This window comes from Suricata suricatta, chromosome 7 (genome assembly GCF_006229205.1).
Source record: "Suricata suricatta isolate VVHF042 chromosome 7, meerkat_22Aug2017_6uvM2_HiC, whole genome shotgun sequence".
Classification (NCBI taxonomy): Eukaryota; Metazoa; Chordata; class Mammalia; order Carnivora; family Herpestidae; genus Suricata; species Suricata suricatta.
In genome coordinates this window covers 47964288-47991744 of record NC_043706.1, presented here as the reverse complement: position 1 = coordinate 47991744, position 27457 = coordinate 47964288, and the positions used below count along the sequence as shown (strand labels likewise).

The 27457-nt window shown below is 39.0% G+C and overlaps 1 protein-coding gene across 1 annotated transcript in view; it reads left to right on the top strand.

Annotated features, from left to right (window-relative positions):
- The window catches only part of PKHD1 (PKHD1 ciliary IPT domain containing fibrocystin/polyductin), a 466767-nt gene that overhangs the window by 36613 nt on the left and 402697 nt on the right, over positions 1 to 27457 (top strand). The window contains exons 21-26 of the mRNA XM_029945445.1: positions 2388 to 2526; positions 4980 to 5107; positions 7826 to 8010; positions 8897 to 9019; positions 11013 to 11118; positions 11597 to 11872. Of these exons, the coding sequence (XP_029801305.1) occupies positions 2388 to 2526; positions 4980 to 5107; positions 7826 to 8010; positions 8897 to 9019; positions 11013 to 11118; positions 11597 to 11872 (957 nt within the window). The remainder of the gene's footprint in view (positions 1 to 2387; positions 2527 to 4979; positions 5108 to 7825; positions 8011 to 8896; positions 9020 to 11012; positions 11119 to 11596; positions 11873 to 27457) is intronic.

The window sequence follows — 27457 nt, the reverse complement described above, 5'->3', positions numbered from 1 at the left end:
CTTCACCTCCTTATGAGTTAATATCTATCATGCCAACTGCTGGAAGGAACCAGGTCCTATCTGGCCCTGTAAGTGGGCTAAAGGTCTCATTTATCCCTTCAAGGCAGACTCCATAAAAGGGGGAGAGTAACCATGTCCTCATGAGAGCAGGCTTGTCCTGCATTCTGCCATCCAGATTCCTCCTACTTGCCATTCAGAGCTCAGGCCCGGCTGGCCCTTTTCTCCATTAAATCCTCTTTGACATCTCTTAGGCACAGTGATCTCCCTTGGCTTTGCTTGTCCATGGGTCTTAGGGACCAAGAGCTTGTCAGGGGTTCGACCGAGGCTGGCCAAGTATATGATGTGCACCTGGTTGGGGAGAATCCCATGGCCAAGACAGAATGGTGTGGTGTGTTCTTGGGGCTCCCAGGCTTCTAAGTTTTGCTTACTTTACCTTTCTCTTTTTAGTCTTTTGCCTGAAAACTGCAGAGCTGAGGGCCAGAGAGCATGGGGGTGGGTGGCAAGAGGACTTGCTTTCAGCCCTGAAATCTCATCATTCCATGATACCCCTCAAAATTCCATCCTTTATTTATTTATTTATTTATTTATTTATTTATTTATTATTTATTTATTTATTTATTTATTTTTGAGAGGGCTAGGGAGGGCGTGGGGTTGGGGAGAGAATCTCAAACCTCAAGCAGGCCCAAGGTGCAGGGTGAGGCCTAATGTAGGGCTTGATCTCATGACCAAGAGATCATGACTTTAGACAAAATCAAGAGTCAGATGCTCAACTGACTGAGCCACCCAGGTGCCTCTCAGAATTCCATCTCTTCCCTGTTTCAGTGGTTTAAGTGCTTTGGGGACATCTGGATCAGATTGAGTTACTATCTCAAAGGCTGTTCGTGTTATGGCCCACTCGGATGATGCTAATATTCACATGGTGTGCTGGAGTAATCACCCAGATTTCTTGGGGCCTAAGACAACTGGCTGGGGCCTGGTGACCCCAGTGCTGTCCAGATTCCCGAGGTGCTGAGAGGATCAGTGTTTCACGTGCTTGAACCCAGTGACTGGGAAATTCAGAACTAGATGATACTCTTTCCTGCTCTCCAAATCCCTGAAGCCCAGGTCCCATAGCCCCTTCTCACTGCCTCCGTCTTTTAACAGTCAAATGCTCCAGTATGTGGAACCACCTAGGGGAGACGTGAAGAAGAGGCAGGAAGAAAGGGGTAGCTTGGGTCAAACTGCCTCTTTCCCACTTTCCCTGCTGGCAATTACTTTGCTTTGAGGATTATTTAAAGGCAAGACGAACCCTATACAATTGGGCCTAATATTCATAAGCTCATTGAGATTTATCTGATTAGCTTTATACTTTATATTCTCTCACCTAATCTTCTCTGTGAAAGTTCCTTTTATCTAGTGGTGCCTACCATTTACTTCTCATTTAGATCTCAGAACCCCATGAAGTGGTCCTATTATCTCAACTCTGTAGTTGAGGAACCAAAAGTAAGAGGGTTGGAGTGTCTTGTCCCAAAAAACATAGCTGGGATATGGGGGGATATTGGAATCTGGACACCAGAGCCAAGCCTTCAGTGACTCTATATCCTGCTGAGGATATAAACATTTATTGAGCACCTACTGTGTTCCTGGTGTTGTGCTGAGTAAGTATGGGGATGTTGCCTTTAAACTGTTCATTGTCTCAATGGTATAGTCTTGGGGAAGAAGGTATCCTTTACCCAGGGGAAGAGGATATTAAAATAGATTGTGCTGGTCATTAAGTTTCACCATTTCACTAAAGTCTCCCTGCCATGAAGATTAATGTGTTATGATTCCCACTTTACAAATGAGGAGACAGAGAGGTTATGTTGAGTAGCCAAATGGTTACCTAATGGTAGTGGAAAAATCAGGATTTGTACAGTAGTCTGTTTGAAAGCATGGACTTTTCTTGCACACATCCTGACTCCCTGCTGTGGATGAACACTCACATACCCCCATTACGTGCCTGTGTGCTCAGTGTTCCTGAGGAGGACTGGCTGTACATTCCTGGAGCTGCCAGTGGCCTTGGAAAGGGAAGAAGGAAGGGAAGGGGTTGCAGTCCACACGACAATGGGTTCTCTCTGTGAAGGTGCCTCCAACAGCCTGAGGAGGGATGTTTGCCTGGGTTGGGGCTTAGTCAACTTTGCTATGGAATTTGTTTTTGTCTCCCTAAATCATGACCTTACATTTTCCTTTTGGTGTGAAACTGACTCCTGCCTCCCCTTCCTTTGCTTTCCATGGTGGCAGATAGACAGGAGCCTTTGCTTTAAGTGCATGTTGAAATCTAAGTAACTCAGCATCTGCAGTTGGGATTTTCCACACATGGGGCCTTCCATCTTGAGTCGCTTGCTAACGATCGGATCCTTGGTCTCTAGTTTCTCAAGCAGATTCTGGAACAGCTCGCCCAGGTGGAAATGTGGTAGAGTCGCTCTCTGTGGTGGGATCCCCTCCGGTCTACAATGTAAGCTTCTGGTTGGTGGGGTGTGGCCAGGAGCTCCCACTCATCACCGCGAGGTAGGAAGAGGTCTTTGCTCACTTGTCCCTTCTTAGGATTGTGAGTTGAGCTGTGGGGACACAGAGGTGGGATTTTTTATCAGGAAGAGCTACCTGATTTGTTGCTTCAAGACACAGTTCTCAGTGTTAGGAATGCACCAGCAGACTCACCTGCAAGTCTTGCTACAACACAAATTGCTGGGCCCTAACCACTTCATCTCTAACTCTGTAGGTTTGAGGCAGGGGCTGATAAAATGCATTTCTAATGAGCTCCTAGGCAATGCTGATTCTACTGATCTGGGGACTATGCTTTGAGAACTAAAATCTAGTGAATTTGTTTTAAAGTAGTTGTATTTTATGCTGTTCAGAGGTTCCCATTACCACTGTTTTCTGGTTACTCCCCTCATTCATTTCCCATATATTTTTCTTACCGGAATCTTTTAAGGAGAAATGAAATATTGTAAGGAATAAAAATAGCTGTTTCTAAGAACTTACCACCAGATGGCACTAGAGGCTCATAAGCATTGCTGTTTGAGTCAGCAGGGTCTAGCCACAGCTTGTAAAGAGTAACTAAGGATCAGGCTCCTCCAAACTCCTGGAACACATGTATGCTTTAATTCGTTCTTTAATTTTTAATTTAAACCCTAACAGGATGGAAGAATTGAGACACTCTGCCTTTAAATGTTTTCTTTCCATCTTTTGCTAACATATTCCAAAATGAGTTCTACTCATACCATGCTTGGGATGGCGTATAAAAGACAGGTGCAGAGAGCTTGAATCTGTTTTCTGTTTTCCTTGACTTAGTGTTCCAGGGCCTTCTGGGTGGGGAAGATGTGGAAGTGTCAATAGAATCAAGGAGTGACAGAGCTGAGGGGGTGCAGGGAGAGCGAGCCATATTAGCCAGGCTGCAGTCCGGCACTCCAAGTGCCAAAGCTTTAACTCAGAAATGCTAGAAGCTAATTTTGGTTACTGTGAACAAGTCCACAATGGTCCTGGCAACTTGACTTCCTGAGATTTCCTCAAGTCCCTTAACTACTTCTGGAAGCTTCCGCCTCAGCAACATAGGACCTCCCTGCCGGCCCCCCCCCACTCCTGCCTTGGCCTGGCTTCTGCCAGCTTCCTTCCCCAACACAGGCACCATCATTCTATTTCTTTATAGTTGTACTTGTGTACGTCAACATGTAGTCTCAAAGAATGTTGATAAAATCGTATGTGTTTGTTAAAATTTTAGAAAATACAGAAAAAACTTAGAAAAAGATTTTTTAAAAATTCCTCACAATCCCTCTGCTTGGAGATAACTTCTACTAACATGGTGGATCTGTATATATATATATTTTAAGTTTACTTATTTATTTTGTGAGAGAGACAGACAGTGTGAGTGGGGGAGGGGCAGAGGGTAAGGGAGACAGAGGATCCCAAGTAGGCTCCATGTTGTCAGCACAGAGCCCAGCATGGGGCTCGAACTCAGAAAACCGTGAAATCATGACCTGAGCCAAAACCAAGAGTCAGATACTCGACTGAGCCACCCAGGTTCCTCTGGATCCATTTTCTAAATCCCTTTTTCCTAAGCAGTTTTTGTATACATAATATGTACGTGTATATACTATATTTGCTTTTTATTTTTTTTAAAGTGTATTTATTTTGAGAGAAAGAAAATGAGCAGGGTAGGGGCAGAGAGACAGGGAGACAGACGAACCAAAATGGGCTCCTTGCTGACAGCAGAAAGCCCAATGTGGGGCTGAATTCATGCATCCCAAGATCATGACCTGAGCCCAAGTTGGATGCTTAACCAACTGAGCCACCCCGGTGCCCTATTGGCTTTTTAAACCTCAAACTGGGATCATAAATTACATATTGTATCTGGCAACATGCCTTTTCCACCTAATGGTATGAGTTAAATGTTTCCCCATATCATTAATGGGGAATGTTATGATTTTCCTAAAATAGGATTTCATTGGCTGAATGGTATGCTATTTCATAGTGTGTCATGATTTGTTTGACCCATTTATTAAAAGCAAGATTAGGTAAGCAGTGAGTGTGTACACGGGCATTAGCTAAGACATTGGCTGGATGGAGGGGCCTGTGTTTCAGGTGGGGATTGAGACTGAGGAAGCATCTGTGGAACACGGCACTGACTCCTCGCTTGGTGATGCCAGTGGGATTGGAGGATGCCAAGTTCTCTGTCCACTCTGGGCTTCAGGACCAGAACTGTGGAGGCCGGAGTCATCCCCTTTACTCTGGGACCCTGTGGTCCCAGGATCAGTGCAGGGAAGGGTGGAACACTCTGAAAGGATCCTAATATTTACGCTACACTTGTGTCATGTTGGGACAGGGACACACAATGTGTGGAAGGTTGAGATTGTGTCCTGGAAACATGGCAAACTGCTTGGTCTTTGAGATGGAGTTCTGCTCTTTCTCGAGTGACACTTCTCGATGGTTACTGTGCTTAATGCTTTGGTGTTGACATGATGCAGCTCTGTGCCCACTGAAGGTGAAGAAGAAGGGTCCAGGCTGGTCCAGGTGACAACGCAGAGGATACAGAGGGCAAGTCCACCTTTAGGAGGATACTTCCGCATCCAACTTCCTACGGCAGTGATTCCTGGTAAAGGGGCAATGGGAGTGCACCAATTTCTCACTTTCATTTTTAGGGGCATTCCCAGGCAAACAACATCCTGAGAGATTGTCAGAAAGAGTGACCATCTTAAAGTGGTTTCGTTGGTTTTCCAGCATTTGAAAGTGGTCTTAAAGATCTGGAAAATACCGGTACCATATTATTGTTAATATGATCCTAACTTTTTGTAGATATAGAAACTCAGCAGATTAGCTTCCTGGGGCCATCCTAACAAATCGCCGCACACTTGGTGGGTTAGATTTCAATAGAAATCTATTTCAATAGAAATCTATTCTCTCACATTTCTGGAGGCCAGAAATCCAAAATCAAGTTGTCAGCAGTGCCACAATCCCTCTGAAGGCTCTGGGAGAGGATCTGTTTCTTAGCTTTTCCAGCTTCTGGTGGCTGCCTGCATTCCATGGCTACATCACTCCCAAGTCCTGCTGCATGGTCACCGTGTCTCTTCCTCTTCTGTCTCAAAACCTCCTCTGTCTCTCTTATATATGATTACACTTAGGTCCTACTTGGATAACTCAGGATAAACTCTTCTCAAGATTCTTAACTACATCTTTTGCAACACAATATGATATGATAAGGCACTCTTTTGTCTTAGAGGGAAATATTCATAGGTTTCAGGGATTAGGGCATTGACATATCTTTCTGAAAGCCACCATTGAGCCCAGTATATGGGTCTTTGCCCAGAGGTCATACACATAGTTGATGACAGAGTCTGGATATGAACTGGGTATTTATCAGATCAGTCCTGTTGTCTCTTGAGTTTCTAGACCAAGATCCACAGTAACCATGGTCCTTCTGACTTAAACTCCCTGGTGATGCCATATGCTATTGAGAACTTTAGTGGTCATAACAATGTAGAGAGATGTGACTAGTAGAACCTTTTCTAAATCATAAAGAATAAATACATTTCACAAAGAACAAGGGATAGAAGTAAATGCCATTATTTGGTAAAACCATAGGAGAATTGGAAAGGAAGCTCAGGAGAGTTTAAGAGTGGCTGTATAAAAATTGGCACCTGGTCTGAAAGTCTTTTGCTCTCCCAAGAAGAAAGATGCTGGGCTTACAAGAATCGTCTTAGGTGGCAGAAATGGTGTTTTTACTTTAAGAGGGCCACTTAGAAAAAGGTGAAGCCCGGGACGCCTGGCTCAGTTGGTTGAGTGACTGAATTAGTTTGGCTCAGGTCCTGATCTTGCAGTTCATGGGTTTGGGCCCCACGCTGGGCTCCGTGTTGACAGCTTGCTCAGAGCCTGAAGCTAGCTTCAGATTCTGTGTCTCCTTCTCTCTCTGCCCCAACCTCATTTGTACTCTGTCTCTCAATAATAAATAAATGTAAAAAAAATTAAAAAGAAAAGTTGAAGGCCATGGGGTATTGGAATTTGATAAATGGGTAAGGGCCAGTGCGCCCTGTGTCCATGAAGTCCATCCCTGGGTCTTGCTTCCCTTCTTGTGAGCCGTGGCCTGTCTCCAGATTCTCTTTCTGCTATCATGTTCAATTATGATGCTCTTGACTTCACTGCAAAACAATCCAGGAAAGTCAGCCTTAGTCTGGCTTTTGGAAATGGTAATGGTCTCAAATTATGTAAATATAGAACAAACTTTTATTATTATTAATTATTATTATTACTATTATTTTTGAGAGGAGAATGGGTGGGGGAGGGGCAGAAAGAGGGAAACAGAGGATCTCACATGGGCTCTATTTTGACATCAGTGAATCTGATGTGGGGCTTGAACCCATGAACCCATGATCATGACCTGGGCTGAAGTCAGATAGATGCTCAACAGACTGAGTCACCCAGGTGCCCTTAGAACAATCTTTTTTTTAAAAGGAGAATTTTGTTTGTACTTTAGAAATATAGTGGTGTTTTATTAACACTCCAAGGCAGTGTGGAATTCAAGAGGAAGGCTCTTAAGTAGTTGGAAGGCATTCTGGGTTATGTGTAATCCTGTCTCATTTGGTTGGCAAGCTTCTGAATCTTGTTTGGTCTCATTTTCTCCATCTCTAAAGTTAGGCGTTAGGATACTCAAATGTCCTACCTCACAGGGTTGTTGGGAGTAGCTAATGAAATGGAAACTTTTGGTAAAGCAAGAACTGGGGTTCAAACACAAGCAGGACTTAAGCACAGATTGCTGTTATTTCTCTGTGGGGATGTGGAATGGGGAAGCAGGTGGTTGAGCTTAAAAGAATTCTAATAGAGAAACCAAAGTTAAATGCCAACATTCCTCAGCTGGGTTGGCTAAGTTTTTATGGGTGTCAGCTGCTGTGCACCTCCTCCCACCCCCACTCCCTTGTGAAAAGTGGCCAGCTTTTCTCTGTTCACAGGGCCAGCTAAATTTTTCCAGGGGAAACTCACTATTTAATGAGGCTTTCAGGCTTTACCAGGCTGTCTGGAGTGTATATTTTGAGTTGACAGTTGTGATAGTTTTGTCTGATGTGACTATGTTCTCTGGTTGCTGTGAGATGGGATCCTGATTAAAGGTATCACAGTATAAAAAATAGGCATCTATTTGTATTTGCCTTAGGAAACCAATGGTGTAACTGGGATGGGGTTTCTTTTGAAGGCATAGTTTGGACTTGAAGGTCTCCAGCATATTTAGTGGGCATCTTGACCTTTAGTCTTTGTAACTTTAATGATGAAACCCTGTGTGGTAATTAGCTTGTATTTCTTTTTATATCAAAATCTTGTCCCACAGATGTTCCTGTGAATATTTCCGCTAGTCACCTGCACAAGCTCTTAGAGAATAATGCCGACAACTTTACATCTAGGTACCTCAATGTCAGTGACTTCACTATAATGGAGGATCTGAAGTCTTGCCACGAACATGTGTGGACCCTCTCTTGGTCCACCCAGGTTGGAGATTTGCCCAGTTTCATCAGGGTATGTATAGTATCTCTTTTGGTGGTGTGGATTTTGTGTCCTGAAGCAATTTTGTAAAAAAAATCAGAATTATATGAAAAACTGTCACAAATTATTAATTTTGTTGTAATCAAGTAAAGGGGTTCAATGATATTTGGGAAGTTTTCAAGACATGTTTTGCATCTCATGTCCCTGAAAAAGCAATTTAAACCCAACATTTCATTTCCTAACTCAATGTAGGTAGTATTGGTCAGTGTCCACCATGTAATAATTCTACATCTGTTATTGGATAATTTAAGCAGATGTGATTGACTTAGATTATCATGGAGGCAGATGGCATAGCAGAAGGAAGTTTAGAAAAGGATTTGCTGTCTCTGGATAATGACAAAACCAGATGCTCTTGCATATTTAGGGTTTTAAAAAATAATCTAATGATCATCTAGCATTTGGTTATTATAAAATGAAACGCAAGCTGAAATTTTATCCCTGTTATATGGTATATTGTAGGTCATTTGGTGTTCAAACAAAATACTGGAGTGGAGATGGAATAATGATGAAAGTCCTATCATAGCACTTTTTTCCTCTTATTTTAATATTTTGGTTTGCAAACATATAAAATAGAAAAGCATCTAGGGACAAAATATCTCAAGATAGAGGAGATTGTTTTTTGTGCCTTTTTGACAACTCTGCTTGCAAATAGATATTCCTCTAGTCTATTGGGGCTTTCGTGAGCTGTTACTTAGTGTTATGTTTCTAGGCTTCAACCCTTGTCACCCCATCTTCACCTTCTAGCTATCTGGTTATCTTAAATAAAATGTGAAAAGACCCTTTTATCATTAGATTTAGACTTCCATTAGATTAGACTTACGTTGCATCACAGAACTCACCAGAAATGTAACCATCTCAGGTCTCTGATGAGAATCTAACTGGAGTGAACCCTGAGGCAACCATGCGTGTGGTCTATGATGGTGGAGTTTTCCTTGGACCCATATTTGGAGACATGTTGGTTACTGCCAACCAGCATACTCAGGTGAGAATGGGCCACCCAAAGTACAAGTAGTAGTTTCAAGTGTTTTCAGCCCCTTCCTGGTTTGTAATGTGGACCAGTTTCAAGGATCAGGTTTTTAATCCATAAAGCAGATGACTATGGCTGTCATCTTTCTATTTACACAGTACATGAAAAGCACTTCAAAAATGTAAGTTCTTTGTAAACACAGCATCCTATTATTACTCTTATCAATGTTGTTATTTTTGGCACACAAAATGGAGATCCTCTATGGCTACATAGGATTTATACCCCCATACAGTGGAACTGGAAAGTAAATGAGCTAAGTCAGTGTCTTTTCTCTTTATTTATTATTTTTTAAAAATATTTATTTAGTTATGGGAGAGAGCACAAGTGGGGGAGAGATGGAGAGGGAGACAGAATTCAAAGCAGGCTCCAGGCTCTGAGCTGTCAGCACAGAACCTGACCTGGGACTCTAACTCTTGCACCATAAGATCATAACCTGAGCCGAAGCTGGATATTTAACCAATTAAGCCACTCGGGTCCCCTGAGTGTCTTTTCTCTTTAATATATCTTTTTGTGGGGCACCATATGGCTCAGTTAGTTGAGTGTCCAACTCTTGATTTCATGTCAGGTCATGATCTCATGCCGTGTCAGGCTCTGTGCCAATAGGATGGAGCCTGCTTGTGATTCTCTCTCTCTCTCCCCCTCTCTCTCCACACCTCCCCTGCTCATTCTTTCTCTCTCAAATAATAAACATTTAAAAAATATCTTTGTGTGTTTCTCATCTTCCCATATTCTTGTTATAAGTCATTTGCTTTTGAGAAAATTTTAAAATAAAACTATAAAGAATAATATAACCAGTACCTGGGTATCCATCCAACCCAAAGATTAATAATTGGCAACATTTTGATAGATTGTTTTGTGCGTGTTTATGAATAAAATAAAACAGGTAAAAATGAAAATACCCTTAATGTTTATTTTTGAGAGAGTGGGGGAGGGGCAGAGAGAGACGGGGACAGAAGATCCCAAGTGGACTCTGCTGAGAGCAGTGAGCCTGATGCCGGACTTGAACCCATGAACCATGAGACCATGACCTGACCCAAAGTCGGATGCTTGACTGACTGAGTGACCCAGGCACCCCAAAATTGAAATGTTCTTTATCAACTATGCCTTCCCAATATCCCTTTCCTACAGTATTATAATGTGTGCTTTTATTTAAGTTTATTTATTTTGAGAGAGACAAAGAAAATGTGTGTACAAGTTGGGGAGAGGAAAAGAGGAGGAGAAAGGGAGAGGATCCCGTGCAGGCTCCATGCTGTCAGTGCAGATCTCAGTGCGGGGCTTGATCCCAGGAACCATGAAACCATGACTTGGGCCAAAATCAAGAGTCTGACACTCAGCTGACCGAACCACCCAGGTGCTCCTGTGGTGGGTGCTTTTAATCCATATTTTATGTATACAGTATCCAACAATTCCTATATTTTTCACCTTCCTCATCTCCAACTATTGTAGAGTTCTACCAGGCTAACATTAGTAACAATGAGCGGAAGTCATGTAGTCTCTTATTGGGAATTTACCATTCTAAGACAAAAGACCCAAACCAAATGTTCAAGTAAACTCTACCCTTCAGTTACATATCCATGTAGTATGGTGGAAGGGAGGTGCCTACTTTGTTGGCATGTATCAGCAAAGAAAGGACTTTTTGTAAGTATCCAGTTGAATGTAATCAGGAGTGATAAAGTCTTTGTGAAGTTTAAATTTTATTGAACTTACTACAGGGAGGAAATTTACTCAAGATTTAGCATACTTAACTGTAGAAATGTTAGGTGTCAGCATACCTACCATCCTTTTAAGAAAGCCTAACCTGTGTGAATTGGGGTTTGTTACTGGGCGATAAAGAGAAGAAATGAGTCATTAAACATATAAATTGGGACAAATTTCACAAGTGCATTATGAATACTTGTGAGCACATGAAATGCATACATTTGCCTTAAATTATTTTGCATTTTTTCAGGTGGTTGTGCGAGTGAATGACATACCAGCCCATTGTTCAGGTTCCTGTTCTTTCCAGTACCTTGAAGGATCAACTCCCCAGGTCCACTCTGTGTGGTATTCCCTTGGTATGACTTGTGACTTGGCATTGAGATGGTCATGAACTTCAGACTCAGAGTGATTTGTTAGAGGCCACATACTTGGTGATGGGTGGATAGAACATGCATCAGTTCACGGTGTGGATGTTGAGCAATGCAGCAGAAAGTTTATTTTTGGTCTGATCTAACTGATATGGTCATGGTTTAAAATGGAGTCAGGTAGTGTTTTGGTGACCTAAAATGTTCTTTTTGTCGCTTGTTTTGCAATGTTTATTTTAATTTTTTTCATTAAAAAATGACTAACGATCACTTATTAGAGAAAATTTCAAAAGGGTGCTGTATACTAATAAATACAGATGCTCAATATTTGAGTAGCATTCAACTCCTTGAATTTTAGGAGGGGGAGGTGAGGGGATGAGCATTTGATTTTAGAGAGCATTTTCTTGAATGGAGTTCTATCACTGAGTGATGAAAACATTCATTTCATTTTGTTTTTTTCTTCTTCAAGATGGTGACATGGACCTATTGGTTTATATTTTTGGAACTAGTTTCTCTGAGGACCCTCATGCCTTGGAGGTTACAGTGAACAAAACGAATTGCAGAGTTATTTTCTCAAACCATACTAATGTGGTCTGCCAGACACACCAGCTACCTGTTGGAATGTATCGGATCTCCATATTGGTGAGACCTTCCGGCCATGCCATAAATTCTAGTGGTGAAGACCTCTTCCTAAATGTGGAGCCGAGACTGGATGCCGTGGAACCTTCTAAAGCTGCAGAAATTGGTAAGCTGGGGAGCACCCCACATTGTGTGTGACTCCCTGAAGCTAGCATTCTTGCCTGTATGCAGGAATCAAGATCTGTTGTATGATAAATTCCATATCGGCTGTGATTCACAGATTTTTGTTTTCTGTCATCAGCATTTTTTCTAATGACCAATAGACTTTTTAGAACTTAAATGAAGTCCCTTGCCACATAAAAGATCATAGTTGGCTGATGATGTCAGGCATAACTGGACAGTCAATCACTGGGACAATTTGGTCTAGTGAAAATAATACTAGTTTGTAAGGTAGGATACGTGCCTGGGTTTTTGTCCTGTAAAAGTCAGATGTGTAGCCTTAGGAGTTTTAGTTACTTCTATGGGACTTAATTTCCTAGTAACAATGATGATAGGCACAGTATCCTATTGATAGGATAGTCATACTCCCTAAATGCTTATGGCTGCCCCAAAGATGGAATTACTATGATATTTTTTAGCTGAGATAATGGTAGTTCTAAGAAGAGTGACTTGTCCAAGGCTTTGCAGTGGAAAGAGGTAGAGATAAATACAAACTAGGATGTTCAGATGTTCAGTATCCTGCTGCTTCCATGGTGCCGTGCTCTCTTAGCTATGCAGTAGGCCTAGTGATGCCTAATGTACAAGCCTCTTACTTTTGTGTGAGATTGAAATGAGCCAACAGGTGGGAAAGAATCTTTTAAAAGTAAGAAGAAAAAAAGGAAATATAAAGCACAGGCCTTATGTACACAAATATTTGTAGACTGATGTACAGTTAGATACTCGGCCAGCAGGCAAAGCCAACTACCATCTGAGCAGTGGAGTGTACAGAGAGCAGTGGGTCTTACCAGCATTGGCCCCAAGGTTTGTACATTAGTGCCATGGAAACCAAGGATCTCTCCAGGCTTTCTGAGGGACACAACCAGTTAAAAACAACCCATCCAGATTGCAAGAATCTCAGGAATGCTCATGCTGATATGTGTTAATAAAAGATTTTTAGAACACAAAACTACTTTCCTTAATGTCTTGGATTTTTCTCATGGTTTATTCTCTTGGTCAAAGAACTGTGGCTTAGGACATTTTTTTTTTAAAGCATCACTTCCTGGCCACAGACTCATTGCTCAGAGGAACACCTCACTTCTCATTTTACTTGGCCTAGCACAGTGAATTATGAGGCCCACCCTACCTCATCTCTGCACAAAAACAGTATAAGCTGCTCTTATTTCTTAGTGGTTTCAAGATGGAATCAGATGATATGTGGTGCTCAGGGTCAAAGATCTTACACTTTGTGAACCCAATAATTATTGGTTTGAATTTAGGGCCTAAAATAGTTTTCTCCAGATTTATGAGAGGCTTTGATCTTCCTATAAAATTGCATTGCAGTTCAGGTCACATAAACTTTTTTCAACTTTACCCCCAACCCCCACCCTCTCAACTAGATTGCAGACTCCTTAGGAGCAGTCATGGGACCCTGTCCTCTTCATTTCCCCTATGCAGAGGCCTTTGCACAGACAGGTGGCCAACTGGCCTGTGTTCTTGGGACTGAGGGGTTTCCTAGGACATGAGATTTTCAGTTTCAAAATGGGGATGTGGAATTTGTAGAGCTAAAACCTGGAAAGTCCCAGGCAAACTGGATGAGATGGTCATCTTGTCAGGGCATGCTGTACCAGCAGTGGGAAGGGCAGGGACTTGTCTGGGAGGATCATCATCCTTCTATACTTTAGTAAAAGATGGAAAACTCAGAGAGAGAATAGTGTCTGATGGGTGCAAGTGAACTTTTAGTAAGACTAAGGGGAAAGGGAGGGAGAGAGACTCTAGCGGCTACTTTCCTAATTGCTAATTCCTATAAACTCTCCTTATTAACCCTTCCTCTGCCCTGCCACCTACCCAGTTAACACTGTAAAGCCCTGTGCTAGATGCTGAAGGTCCTGGCACTCAACGCCTGGTTCTGGACCAACAGTATCTACGTCATCTGGAAGCTTGTTAGAAACAGAGTCTCAGGCCCCACCCGAGACCTCCTGAATCAATTTACGATTTAACAGGATCCTCAGGCAATTTCTGTGAATAGTACAGTTTGAGAAAGGCTGCTATTGGAAGTTTAAAGAGAACCAGATCGAGGCCTATGAGCAAAGAATTTATAGAATAGCTTTACATGTAATGAATACATAATATAATGTAATCAGTAGCATTCTAAACTACTTTCCCATATGCAGAAGCACCCTTGACAGGCTTTGTGAGGTAAGTCTTGGCTTTGCCTTATGTACTTCTTTGGCCCATTTCTCTGCTGAGATAGAGTTACCTTCTCCTTAGGTATGGATCCTTGTGAAGCACCTCAACATTCAAAGAGAGTGGCACCATCTCCCCTCCTCTGCAATTTATGATTATCAATGCCAGTGATAACAACAATTGATTTACCTCTTTTTCTGTGCCAGGCACTCCTAGTGGGGAGCCAGTCAGCTAAAACAAAGTGGCCTTTGGAGGAATGACCTGCTGGTGCTAGGCAATGAAGAAATGGATGAAATCAAGGAATGAGTCCTGGGGAAATGCTGGAGAAGAGAATTCTAGACAGAGGGAACATCAAATGATAAAGTCTTAAGTCAGAATGCGCTCACCCTCTTCCAAGAGGAGCAAGGAAATCATTCTGGCTAGAATAGCTGGAGCAAGGGAGAGGGGTAGAAGATGACTAGGAGCAGGTCAGGTGACTCTAAGGACTATTAAAGGTTATTGGCTCTGAGTGAGATGTGGGCCACTGGAAGACTTAAGTGAAAAAGTGACATGATTTGATGTAGGCTGCTATGTGGGAATATTCTGTAGGGAGGCAAAGGTGGAGCCAGAAGGCCAATTAGGACACTACTGCATTCATCAGGGGTGAGACAGTGTTGGGCTGGACCAGAGCAGTATATCTTAGAAATCTATAGAGCTACCCTCGGGTACCTTTTTGACTCAGGTCTTCTTCCTTTTTTGGAAATTTGAAACATTGAGATAGAATTACTATGCTATAAAATTCACTTCTTAAAAGTGTACAGTTTGGTGGTTTTCAGTATTCATGTATCACAAAGTTGTGCAGTATCACCACTACATAATTCCAGAACATTTTCATCACCTTGAAAGAAATTTGCTATCCATTAGGAGTCATTCCCCTTTTCTCTCCTTTCCTGATCCCTGAAAGTCACTAATCTATTTTCTGTCTCAAGAAATTTGTTTTTCTGGGCATTTCATATAAATGGAAGCACAATATGTGACCTTTTGTGTTTGGCTTCTCTACAGAGCATGTTTTCAAGATTCATCTATGTTGTGGCATGTATCAGTATTTCATTCCATTTTATGGCCAAATAACATTCCATTGTATAGATATACCCTCTTTTATCTCTTCATCTCATGGCAGACACTTTTTGGCTCTTATGAATAATGCTTTTATGAATGGTTGTGTACAAGGTTTTGTGTGGATGTGCATTTTCAGTTCTCTTGTGTATATACTTAGAAGTGGAATTGCTGGACCACGTAGTTACTTTATGTTTAACTTCTTGAGAAATTTTGCTAAGCTGTTTCCAAAATGGCTGCATGATTTTTCATTCCCACCAGCAATATATGAGGGTTCCAACTTCACATCCTTACCAACAGCTGTTAGTTTGAAGTTTGTTGTTGTTGTTAGTAGCCATTTTAATAAGTTTAGATGGTATCTTGGGTGTGTGTGCGTGCAGTTATTTAAATTTGAGTGAGTTGACCTACAATGTTACATTAGTTTCAGGTGTACAACTTCGTGATTTGACAAGTCTATCCATCATGCTATGCTCACTACAAGCGTAGCTACCACCTGTCACCATAGGATGCTCATAGGATCACTGACCGTATTCCTTATGCTCTGCTTTTGATCCTGTGACTTCCATAACTGAAGGCCTGTATCTCTCTCTTATTTTCACCTATTTTGACAGCACCCCACACTCTTCCCCTCTGGAAAAGGTCAGTTCTCTGTATTCATAGTTCTGATTGTGCTTTTTCTTTTTGTAAGTTTTTTGTTTTATTTTTGAGAGAGAAAGAGCATGAGCAGGGGAAGGGCAGAGAGAGGAGAAGGAGACAGGATCTGAAGCAGGCTCTACACTGACAGCAGAGAGCCAGATGCAGGGCTCAAACTCACAAGGTGGGAGATCATGACCTGCATTAAAGTTGGACAGTTAAATGACTAATCCACCCAGGTGTCCCTGATTTTGCTTTTTGTTTGTTCATTTTTTTAGATTCCATTTATGAGTGGAACCATATGCTATTTTTCTATCTCATTGTGACTTTTCAGTTAGCCAATACTGTCTGTGCCCTTCCATATTGGCTCAAATGGCTTGATCTCAACCTTTTTTATGGCTGTGTAACATTCCATTAGGTATACATTCCACAGTTTCTTTATTCATTTGTCTATTGATGAACACTTAGGTTGACTCCATGTCTTGGTTATTGTAAATAATGCTCCAATAAGCATAAGCGTGCATATATCTTAAGAGTTTGTGTTTTCATTTTCCTTGTATAAATACCTGATAGTGGAATTATTGAATCATACAGTATTTCTATTTTTAACTTTTGAAACCTCCATACTATTTTTCACAGTGGCTGTACCAATTTACATTCCTGCCAATAATGCACAAGGGTTCCTTTTTCTCCACATCGTGGCCAGAACCTGTTGTTTCTTATCTTCCTGACTTTAGTCTTTCTAAAAGGTGTGAGGTGATATCTCAGTGTGGTTTTAATTTGCATTTCCCTGATTATTAGTGACATTGAGCATCTTTTCATGTATCTGTTGGCCATCTATATGTCGTCTTTGGAAAAATGTCTACTCAGGTCCTCTGCTAATTTTTTATCTTTTATTCATTTTTTATTTTACTATTTTTTAAAGTTTTATTTAAATTCCAGTTAACACACAGTCTAATTAGTTTCAGGTGTATAATATATTGACTCAATGCTTGGTAATTTTAATCTTTATTTCCATTTGGGACCAAGATTTGATTAACAACTTCATATAGAATAAATTTTCAAGTATGTTCTATGCTCCTCTGAAGAGTAAGTGTATTGTCTAATAGAGTTCATAATTCAATATCTCTATGTATAAGATCTGCCAGAATTATGTTGTTTAAGTATTCTCTAAAATGAACAAATAATTCTCTAGCTAACCATTTTGGCTAAAGGGAAATTTGTTAGAATCATCTATTATTAATGTGTTTCCTATTTTTTAAGTTTATTTAGGGGCACCTGGGTGGCTCAGTTAAGCCTCCGACTTTGACTCAGGTCAGATCTCACGTTCATGGGTTCGAGCCCCACGTCGGGCTCTGTGCTGACAGCTAGCTCAGAGCCTGGAGCCTGCTTCCGGTTCTGTGTCTCCTCCTCTCTCTGCCCCTCCCCCTCTTATGCTCTGTCTCTCTCTGTATCAAAAATAAATAAAACATTAAAAAACTTTTTTTAAGTTTATTTTAAGAGCAGGAAAGAGTGCAAGTGGGCAAAGGGGTAGAGAGAAAGAGAGAATTCTAAGCAGGCTCTACCCCATACACACAGAGCCTGATTTGGGGCTCAGTCTCCAGAACCATGAGATCATGACCTGAGATAAAATCAAAGGTTGGATGCTTAACCAACCGAGACACCCTCTGCTCATTTTAACCAGATTGCTTATATTTTTAGGTGTTGAGTTGTATACATTTTTAAATAAATTTTGGATACTAACCCTTTATTGGGTATGTCATTTGCAAATATCTTCTCACATTTAGTAGGTTGTCTTTTTGTTTTGTTGATTGTTGTCTTTGCTGTACAAAAGCTTTTTATTTTGATATAGTGCCAGTAGTTTATTTTTGCTCTTGTTTCCCTTGCCTTAGGAGATATATCTAGAAAAATTTTGCTATAGTTGATGTTAGAGGAATTATTGCCTGTGTTCTCTTCTAGGACTTTTGTGGTCCCATGTTTCAGTCTTTTTTTTTTTAATGTTTGTTTATTAGAGAAAATGAGAGAATGAGCGTGCAAACAGGGGAGGGCAGAGAGAGAGGGAGACACAGAATCTGAAGCAGGCTTCAGGCTCTGAGCTGTCTGCACAGAGTCCAATGTGGGGCTTGAACCCACAAACCATGAGATCATGACCTGAGCCAAAGTCTGATGCTTAACCAGCTGAGCCACCCAGGTGTTCCCCCATGTTTCAGTCTTTAATACATATTGATTTTATCTTTGTATATGCTGTAAGGAAGTGATCCAGTTTCATTCTTTTATATGTTGCTATCTAGATTTCCCAGAGCCATTTATTGAAATGACTGTTTCTTCCTTATTACATATTCTTGCTCCTTTGTCATAGACTAATTGACCATATAAATGTGGATTTATTTCTGGGGTCTATATCCTGTTACATTGACCTATGTATCTTTTTTTATGCCAGTACCTTATTGATTCAGTTATTACAGCTCTGTAGTAGATCTTGATATCTAGGATTGTGACACCTCCAATTTTTCTCTTCTTTCTTCATGACTGCTTTGCCTATTCAGGGTCTTTTATGGTTCCATACAAAATTTAGCAGTATTCTAATTTTGTAAAAAATGGTGTTAGTATTTTGATAGAAATTGCATTAAATCTGTAGATTGCTTTGAGTAATATGGACATTTTGACAATATGGATTCTTTCAATCCATGAACATGGAATATCTTTCTATTTGTGTCCTCTTTGATTTGTCAATGTTTGACAGTTTTTAGAGTACTGCTCTTTCACTTCTTTGGTTAAGTTTATTCTTAAGTGTCTTATTCTTTTTGGTAAAATTATAAGTGGTGTTTTTTTCCTTTTAAATTTTTTTTCTGTGGCTTAATTGCTAATGTATAGAAACACTACCAATTTCTGGATAGATTCTCAATACTATGTTGAATAAAAGTGGCAAGAGTGGACATCCTTGTCTTGTTCCTGATGTTAGGAGAACAGCTCTGTTTTTCACCATCGAAGATAACGTTAGCTGTGGGGTTTTCATGTAAAACCTTATGCTGAAGCATGTTTCCTTTAACACCATTTTGTTGAGAGGTTTTTTTTTTTTTTTAATCATCAATGGATATTAAATCTTGTCAAGTGTTTTTTCTACATCTATTGAGATGATCATATGATTTTTATTCATTTTGTTGATGTGTTGTATAATCTTCATTAATTTGTGAATATTGAAACATCCTTGCATCTCAGATCTCTACCTGACTGAATGATATTTTTAATGTATTGTTGTAGGAAGTTGGCTAATATTTTGTTGAAGATTTTTGAATCTATGTCCATCAGGGATATTGGCCTATAGTATTCTTTTTCTGTGGTGTTTCTGTGTGTTTTTGGTATCAAGATAATGCTAGGTTTGTAAATGCATTTGGAAGGTTTCTTTCTTTATCTATTTTTTGAGATAATTTAAGGAGAATAGCTACTAACTATTCTTTAAATGTCTGGAAGAATTTACTTGTGAATCCATCTGGTCCTGGACTTTTATTTTTTTGGTAGTTTTTAAAGATTAAATTTTGTTACTAGTAATAGATCTATTTAGATTTTCAATTTCTTCCTGATTAATTTTTAGAGGACTTTATATTTCTAGGAATTTATCCATTTCTTCTAGATTGTCCAGTTTGTTGGCATATAATTTTACATAGTATTCTCTTATAATCCTTTGTATTTCTCTGGTATCAGTTGTTACTTCTCATTTCTGGTTTTATTTATTTGGGCCCTTTTTTCTTTAGAAAATTTTCTACTATATTTTTAATTTATCTAATTTTATTAAAAAAATGTTTTTTAGAGAAAGAGTAAGCATGCATGCCCAGTGCGGAGACCAACACAGCTTGATCCCATGACTGTGGGATCAAAACTAAGACCTAAGCTGAAATCAAGAGCCAGATGCTCAACCAACTGAGCCACTCAGACACCCCCCGTTTTTTCCTTGATGAGTCTGGCTAAGGAGTTGTCAATTTTGTTTCTCTTTTCCAAGAATCAGATGTTGGTTTCATTGATTTTTTTTTCTACTTTTTTAGTTTCTATATCATTTATTTATGCTCTGATTTTTATTATTTCTTTTCTTCCATTCACCTGGGGTTTTTTCTTTATTTGGTTCCTTTACACATTATGTTAGATTGTTTGAGTTTTTAGTTTCTTGATGTAGGCCTGTATTGTTATATATTTTCCTCTTGGAACTGTTTTTACTGTGTCCTAGAGATGTTGGACAGTTATGTTTTCATTTTCATTTGGCTCCATGTTATTTTTTTAATTTCTTTTTTGATCGCTTCATTGACCCATTGGTTGTTTAGTATCATATTGTTTAGTCTCCATATGTTTTTTTTCTTCTGTTTTTTTTTTCTTGTGATTTATTTCTAGTTTCATATCATTATGGTCAGAAAAGATGCATGGTAGGATTTCAATCTTACATTTATTGAGGTTTTTTTTTATTGCCCAGTATACGATCTCTTCTGGAGAGTGTTCCACGTGCACTTGAAAATAATGTGTATTCTGTTGCTTTTGGATGGAAAGTTCTGTATTTATCTGTTATGTGCATTGATTTTCTGTTAGGATGATCTTTCCATTGATGTACATGGACTGTTACTGTCCACTATGAATATTTTATTACCATCAATTTCTCTTATGTCCATTAACATTTGCTTTATATATTTAGGTGCTCCAGTATTGGGTTCATGGATATTTACAATTGTTATAGCTTTTGTTGGATTGATCCCTTTAACATTTTGTAACTCTCTTCTTTGTTACTTGTTACAGTCTTTGTTTTAAAGACTATTTTGTCAATATAAGATCTACCTTGGCTTTTTTTTTTTTTTCACTTCCATTTGCATGGGGAATGTTTTTCATCCTTTCAGTTTTGGTCTGTATGTGTCTTTAGGTCTGAGGTGAGTCTTTTGCAGGAAGAATATAGATGGGTCTTTTTTTTTTTTTATCATCCATTCTTCCACATCTATCTTTTGATTGGAGCAGTTAGGCCATTTTTATTCAAAGTAATTATTGATAGGAATGTACTTAATGTCATTTTAAAAGTTTGTTCTCTAGTTGTTTCTGTAGATATTCTTTGTTCCTTTCTTCTCTTGCTCTCTATCTTTGTGATTGATGAGTATCTACAGTGTTCTGTTTGGCTTTCTTTCTCTTTATATTTTTGTATCTATCATAGATTTAGGGTTTGTTGTTACCATGAGCTTCATATACAAACATTTTAAATAAATAGCAGTCCAAAGTAATTTGATGGTCATTTAAGTTCAAACGTATTTTTAAAAACTTTTTTTTTTTAACATTTATTTATTTTTGAGAGACAGAACATAATCGGGAAAGGACAGAGAAAGAGGGAGACACAGAATCCGAAGCAAGCTCCAGGCTCTGAGCGGTCAGCACAGAGCCTGACATGGAGCTCAAAATCTCAAATTGCGAGATCATGACCTGAGCTGAGGTTGGATGCCTAACTGACTGAGCCACCATGGCATCCTGCAAACACATTCTTTTTTAAAATTAATATATCATTTATTGTCAAGTTAGCTAACATACAGGGCATATGGTGTGCTCTTGGATTTGGGAATAGACTCATCAGTTACAACACCCAAAGCTCATCGCAACAAATACCCTCCTCAATGCCCATCACACATTTTCCCCACCCCATCAACCTTCATTTTGTATTTATTTTCTCTTTCCCTTCCCCCATGGTCTTCTGTTAAGTTTCTCAACTTCCACATATGAGTGAAAACCTGTATCTGTTTTTCTCTGACTTATTTCACTTAGCATAATACCCTCCAGTTCCATCCATGTTGTTGCAAATGGCAAGATTTCATTCTTTTTCATTGCCAAGTAGTATTCCATTGTGTATATATACCACTTCTTTATCCATTCATCAGTTGATGGACATTTGGGCTCTTTCCATAGTTCTGCTATAAACATTGGGATACATGTGTCCCTATGAATCAGCATTCCTGTATCCTTTGGATACATTCCTAGTAGTGCTATTACTGAGTCCTAGGGTAATTCTATTTTGAGGAATCTCTATACGGTTTTCCAGAGCAGCTGCACCAGTTTGCATTTCCACCAACAGTGCAAAGGGTTCCCCTTTCTCTATATCCTCGCCAACATCTGTTATTTCCTGAATTGTTAATTTTAGCCACTCTGACCAGTGTGAGATGGTATCTCAATGTGGTTTTTGACTTGTATTTCCCTGATGTTGAGCATCTTTTCATGAGTCTACTAGCCATCTGGATATCTTCTTTGGAAAAGTATCTATTCATGGCTTCTGCTTATTTCTTCACTGGATTATTTGTTTTTTGGGTGTTGAGTTTGGTGAGTTCTTTACAGATTTTGGATACTAACCCATATCTGATATGTCATTTGCAAATAGCTTCTCTATTCCATTGGTTGCTTTTAGTTTTGTTGGTTGTTTCCTTTGCAGTGCAGAGGATTTTTATCTTGATGGGGTACCAATAGTTCATTTTTGGTTTTATTTCTCTTGCTTTTAGAGACATGTCAAGAAGTTGCTGTGGTCAAGATCAAAGAGGTTGTTGCCGATTTTGTAGACTTTTGATAATTTCCTGTCTCACATTTAGATTTCTCATCCATTTTGAGTTTATTTTTGTGTGTGGTGTAAGAAAGTGGTCCAGTTTCATTCTTTTTCATGTCTCTGTTCAGTTCTCCCAATACCATTTGCTAAAGAGACTGTCTTTTTTCCATTGGGTACTCTTTTCCACTTTGTCAAAGATTAGTTGGCCATACATTTGTGGATCCAATTCTGGGTTCTCTATTCTATTTCATTGGCCTGTTTTTGTGTCAATACCATGCTATCTTGATGATGACAGCTGTGTGATAGAGGCTAAAGTCTGGGATTGTGATGCTTCCAGCTTGGGTTTTCTTATTCAACATTACTTTGGCTATTTGGAGTCTTTATGGCTCTATACAAATTTTAGGATTGTTTGTTCTAGTTCTGAGAAGAATTCTGGTGCTGGTGCTATTTTGAGTGGGATTGCTTTGAATGTGTATGTTGATTTGGGTAGTATCAGAATTTTAAGAATATTTTTTCTTCCAATCCATGAACGTGGAATGTTTTCTACTTTGTGTCTTCTTTGATTTCTTTTATAGACTTCCTATAATTTTCATCATGCAGATCTTTTACCTCTTTGGTTAGGTTTATTCCTAAGTATCTTATGGTTTTTGGTGCAATTGTACAGGGGGATGATTCCTTAATAACTTTTTCTGTTGCTTCATTATTGGTGTATAAAATACGACTGATTTCTGTACATTGACTTTGTATCCTGTGACTTTGCTGAATTCTTACATCACTTCTATCAGCTCTTTGGTGGAGTCTTTTGGGTTTTTCATGTAGAGTACCATGTCATCTATGAAGAGTGAAAGGTTGACTACTTATAACCCAATGTGAATGCCTTTTATTTTATTGTCTGCTGAGGCTAGGACTTCCAAAACTATGTTAAACAACAGTGGTGAGAATGGATATCTCTGTTGTCTTGATGATCGCAGGAGGATAGCTCCATTTTTCCCCATTGAGAATGATACTAGCTGCAGACCTTTCATTTATGGCTAAAATTATGTTAAGGTATGTTACTTCTATCGCACCTTTCTAGAGAGTATTTATTAAGAAAGGATGCTATATTTTGTCAAAAGTTTTTTCTGCATCTATTGACAAGATCATGTGGTTCTTATTCTTTCTTCTATTAATATGATGTATCACATTGATTGATTTGTAAATATTAAACCAGCCCTGCAGCCCAGGAATGAATCCTACTTGATCATAGTGAATAATTCTTTTGATATTGTTGAGTTTGATTTGCTAGTATTTTGTTGAGAATTTTTGCTTCCATGTTCATGAGAGACATTGGCCTATAATTCTCCTTTTCAGTGGGGTCTCTGGTTTGGAATCAAGATAATGCTGGCTTCATAGAAGGAGTCTGGATGCTTCATGGTTACGAGTCTGTTCAAGTTTTCTATTACTTCCCATTTGTGTTTTCATAGTGTGTGGGTATCTAAGAATTTGTCCACTTCTTCCAGATTGTGCAGCTTGTTTGCATATAGTTTTTCATAGTATTTTCTAATTATATTTCTGTTGTTTTGTGATTTTTCCTCTTTCATTGGCGATTTTTTTCTATTTGAGTCTTCTTTTCTTTTTGAAAAGTCTGGCTAGGAGTTTATCAATTTTGTTTCTTCTTTCAAAAAATGAGCTCTTAGATTCATTGATCTGTTCTACTTTTTTTATTCTATATTGTTTATTTTTGCTCTAATCCTTATTATTTCTCTTCTTCTGGTTTGGGGTTTCTTTACTCCTCTGATTCTATTTCCTTTAGGTGTGAGGTTAGATTCTGTGGTTGAAATTTTTGCGTCTTGAGATAGGCCTGTATTGCGATGTATTTTCCTTTTGGGACTGCCTTTGCTGCATCCAAAAGGGTTTGGAATGTTTTGATTTCATGTTCATTTGCTTCCATATATATTTTTAAGTTCTTCTTTAATTTCCTGGTTGGCCCATTCGTTGTTTAGCAGGATATTCTTGAACCTTCATGTTTTTGAAGGCTTTCCAAATTTTTCTTGTGGTTGATTTCACGTGTCATAGTGTTGTGATCTAAAAATATGCCTGGTATGGTTTTAATCCTTGTATATTTGTTGAGGGCTCTTTTGTGGACCAGTGTGTGATCTGTTTTGCATAATGTTTCATGTGAACTAGAGAATAATGTGTATTTTGTTGCTTTTGGATGAAAAGATCTGAATATATCTATTAAGTCCATCTGGTCCAATGTGTCATTCAGAACCATTGTTTCCTTACTGATTTTATGCCTAGATTATTTGTCTATTGCTGTAAGTGGAATTATTAAAGTTCCCTACAATCATGGTATTGTTATTTATACGTTTATTTATGTTGGTGATTGATTCATATATTTGGATGTTTTCATATTGGAGACATAAACCATTTACAATTGTTATCTCTTCTTGATGGATAGACCCCTTAATTGTGACATAGTGCCTTTCTTCAACTCTTCTTATAGTCTTTGTTTTAAAATCTAGTTTGAAAGAAGTATGGCTACTCCAACTTGCTTTTGACATCCCTTCACTTTCAATCTTGAGGTATCCTCAGATCTAAAATGAGTCTTTTATAGGAAGCATATAGATAGAGCTTGTTTTTTTTTATTCATTCTGGTACCCAGTGTCTTTTAATTGGGGCATTTAGTCTATTTACGTTCAGACCAATTATTGAAAGATATGGATTTTGTGTCATTGTGTTATCTGTAAGTTTTGTTTTTGTGATTATGTCTCAGGTCATTTGGAGCCATTGCTACTTTCCACAGAGTCTCCTTAGGATCTCCTTCAGGGCTGGTTTAGTGGTCATGAACTACTTTAGTTTTTGTCTGGGATAGCCTTGACCTCTCATTCTATTCTAAATGATAGCCTTGCTGGATAAAGGATTTTTGGCTGCATATTTTTTCTATTCAGCACTTGGAATGTTTCCTTCCATTCTCTTCTGGCCTGCCAACTTTTAGTGGACAGTTCTACTACTGCCCTTATGTGTCTACCCTGGTAGGTTAAGGTCCATTTGTCCCTACCTGCTTTCAGAATTCTCTATCTTTGTATTTTGCCAGTTTCACTAGAATATGTCATGGTGTCGACCTGTTTTTATTAACTTTGAAGGAAGTTCTCTGATTTCAAACATCCTCTTTAAAAAACACATTTTATGTATGTGTTATCCTATTTCACATCTTCTTATTCATATATTTATGACTAACTACGGCCATTTCTTTTCTACCTAAGGATGTTAAGGACCTTTAACATTTCTTGTAAGGCTCTTTTAGTGGTCATTAACTCCTTTATCTTTTGTTTGGGAAAATCTTTATCCTTCAAATCTGAATGATAATCTTGCTGGGTAGAGTATTCATGGGATGTAAGTTTTTTCCTTTTATCACTTTGAATATATATGCCCCTCCTTTCTGGCTTGCAAAGTTTCTGCTGAAAAATCAGCTGATAGTCTCATAGTTCTTCCCTTGTAAATAAATTTTTGTTTCTTGCTGCTTTTCAAATTCTCTTTGTCTTGAACCTTTGATATTTTAGTTCTTATGAGCCATGGTGTGGACCTCTTTCTGTTCCCTTCTTAATTCTCTGTGGTTCATGGATTTAGATGTCTTTTGCCTGCTCAGATTAGGGAAATTTTCAGTGGTTATTTCTTCAAATAAGTTTCCTATACCTTTCTTTCTCTTCTCTGGGACCCTTGTAACGTGAATGTTTGCTCACTTGATGTTGCTAAGAAATCCTGTAATCTGTTCTCATTTTTAAAAATTATTGTTTATTTTTGCTGTTCTGTTTGTGTGCTTTCTATCACCGTATCTTCCAGACTGCTCACACATTCTTCTTCATCTTCTAAACTACTGTTGATTGCCTCTAGTATGTTTTTTTATTTCAGTTATTTTATTTTTCAACTCTGATTGGTTTTTAAAAAATATATTTTATCTCTTTATTGAAGTTCTCACTGAGTTCTTCCATTCTCTTCTCCAGCCCCATGAGTATCTTTATGATCATTACTTTCAATTCTTTATCAGGCATATTACTTTTCTCTGTTCCACTTAATTCTCTTACTGAGGTTTTTTTCTTCTTTCTTTTGGAGCATATTCCTCTGAATTTTCATTTTGCTTAACTTTCTGTGTTTGTTTATATGGATGAGGCAAAATCCATAGCCTATGGATTAGGCTACTTCTTTTCAAGTTCAAGGAGTGTAGTTGGGTATAGTGACTCCTAGGTAGATTGTGTGGGCTTGGTGACTTTTGGTGACTGGAGCCATGGAAGTGTATGCTAGTTACTCTTTAAAAATTTCTTTTACATTTATTTATTTTTGAGAGACCGCACAAGTGAGGGGAGGGGCAGAGAGAGATTGGGAGACACAAAATTCAAAGCAGCCTCTAGGCTCTGAGCTGTGAGCACAGAGCCTGACACAGGGCTCTAACTCACAAACCATGAGATCGTGACCTGAGACAAAGTTGGATGCTTAGCTGACTGAGCCATCTAGGTGACCCTATGCTAGTTATTCTTTTAAACAAAGGCTTTTTACAGAAAAAAATAAAAAAATGAAAAAATAAAATGAAAGTAGAAAAGAAAAAAAGGAAGAGAAAAGAACTGGAAAGAAATGAACAAAATCAAAAAGAAAAATAAACAAAACAAGACAATTTTTAAAAAGTAAAAAAAAAAGTTAAACAGTACAAACTAAATAAAAAATCCCCACAAATCCATGACTTGTTTTCTGTGCCCCAGCACCACAGGGTGGACCCTGAGCTCCCTGAAGTCACAAGCTCACTGAGATGACTGAACATCCCTGTTGGTGTTGGAGCCCTACTCCGGACTAGGCTTTTATAGCAGGGTGGGAATGTAAACCATGTTGTCTCCAGTCCTTGTGATCCAAAGAGCTTTCTGGAAGCTCCTCCACCACTTAGCAGAGTTCTAGTGTTGTCTCTCTTATGTGCTAGTTGCTTATCATTTGTTTGTTTGAGTGTATGAGCAGGGGAGAGGGGCAGAGAGAGACAGAATCCTAAGCAGGATCCAAGCTCTGCACAAATCCTGAAAGGGGCTTGATCCCATGTCAACCGACTAAGACACCCATTACCCCACTAATTGGTCT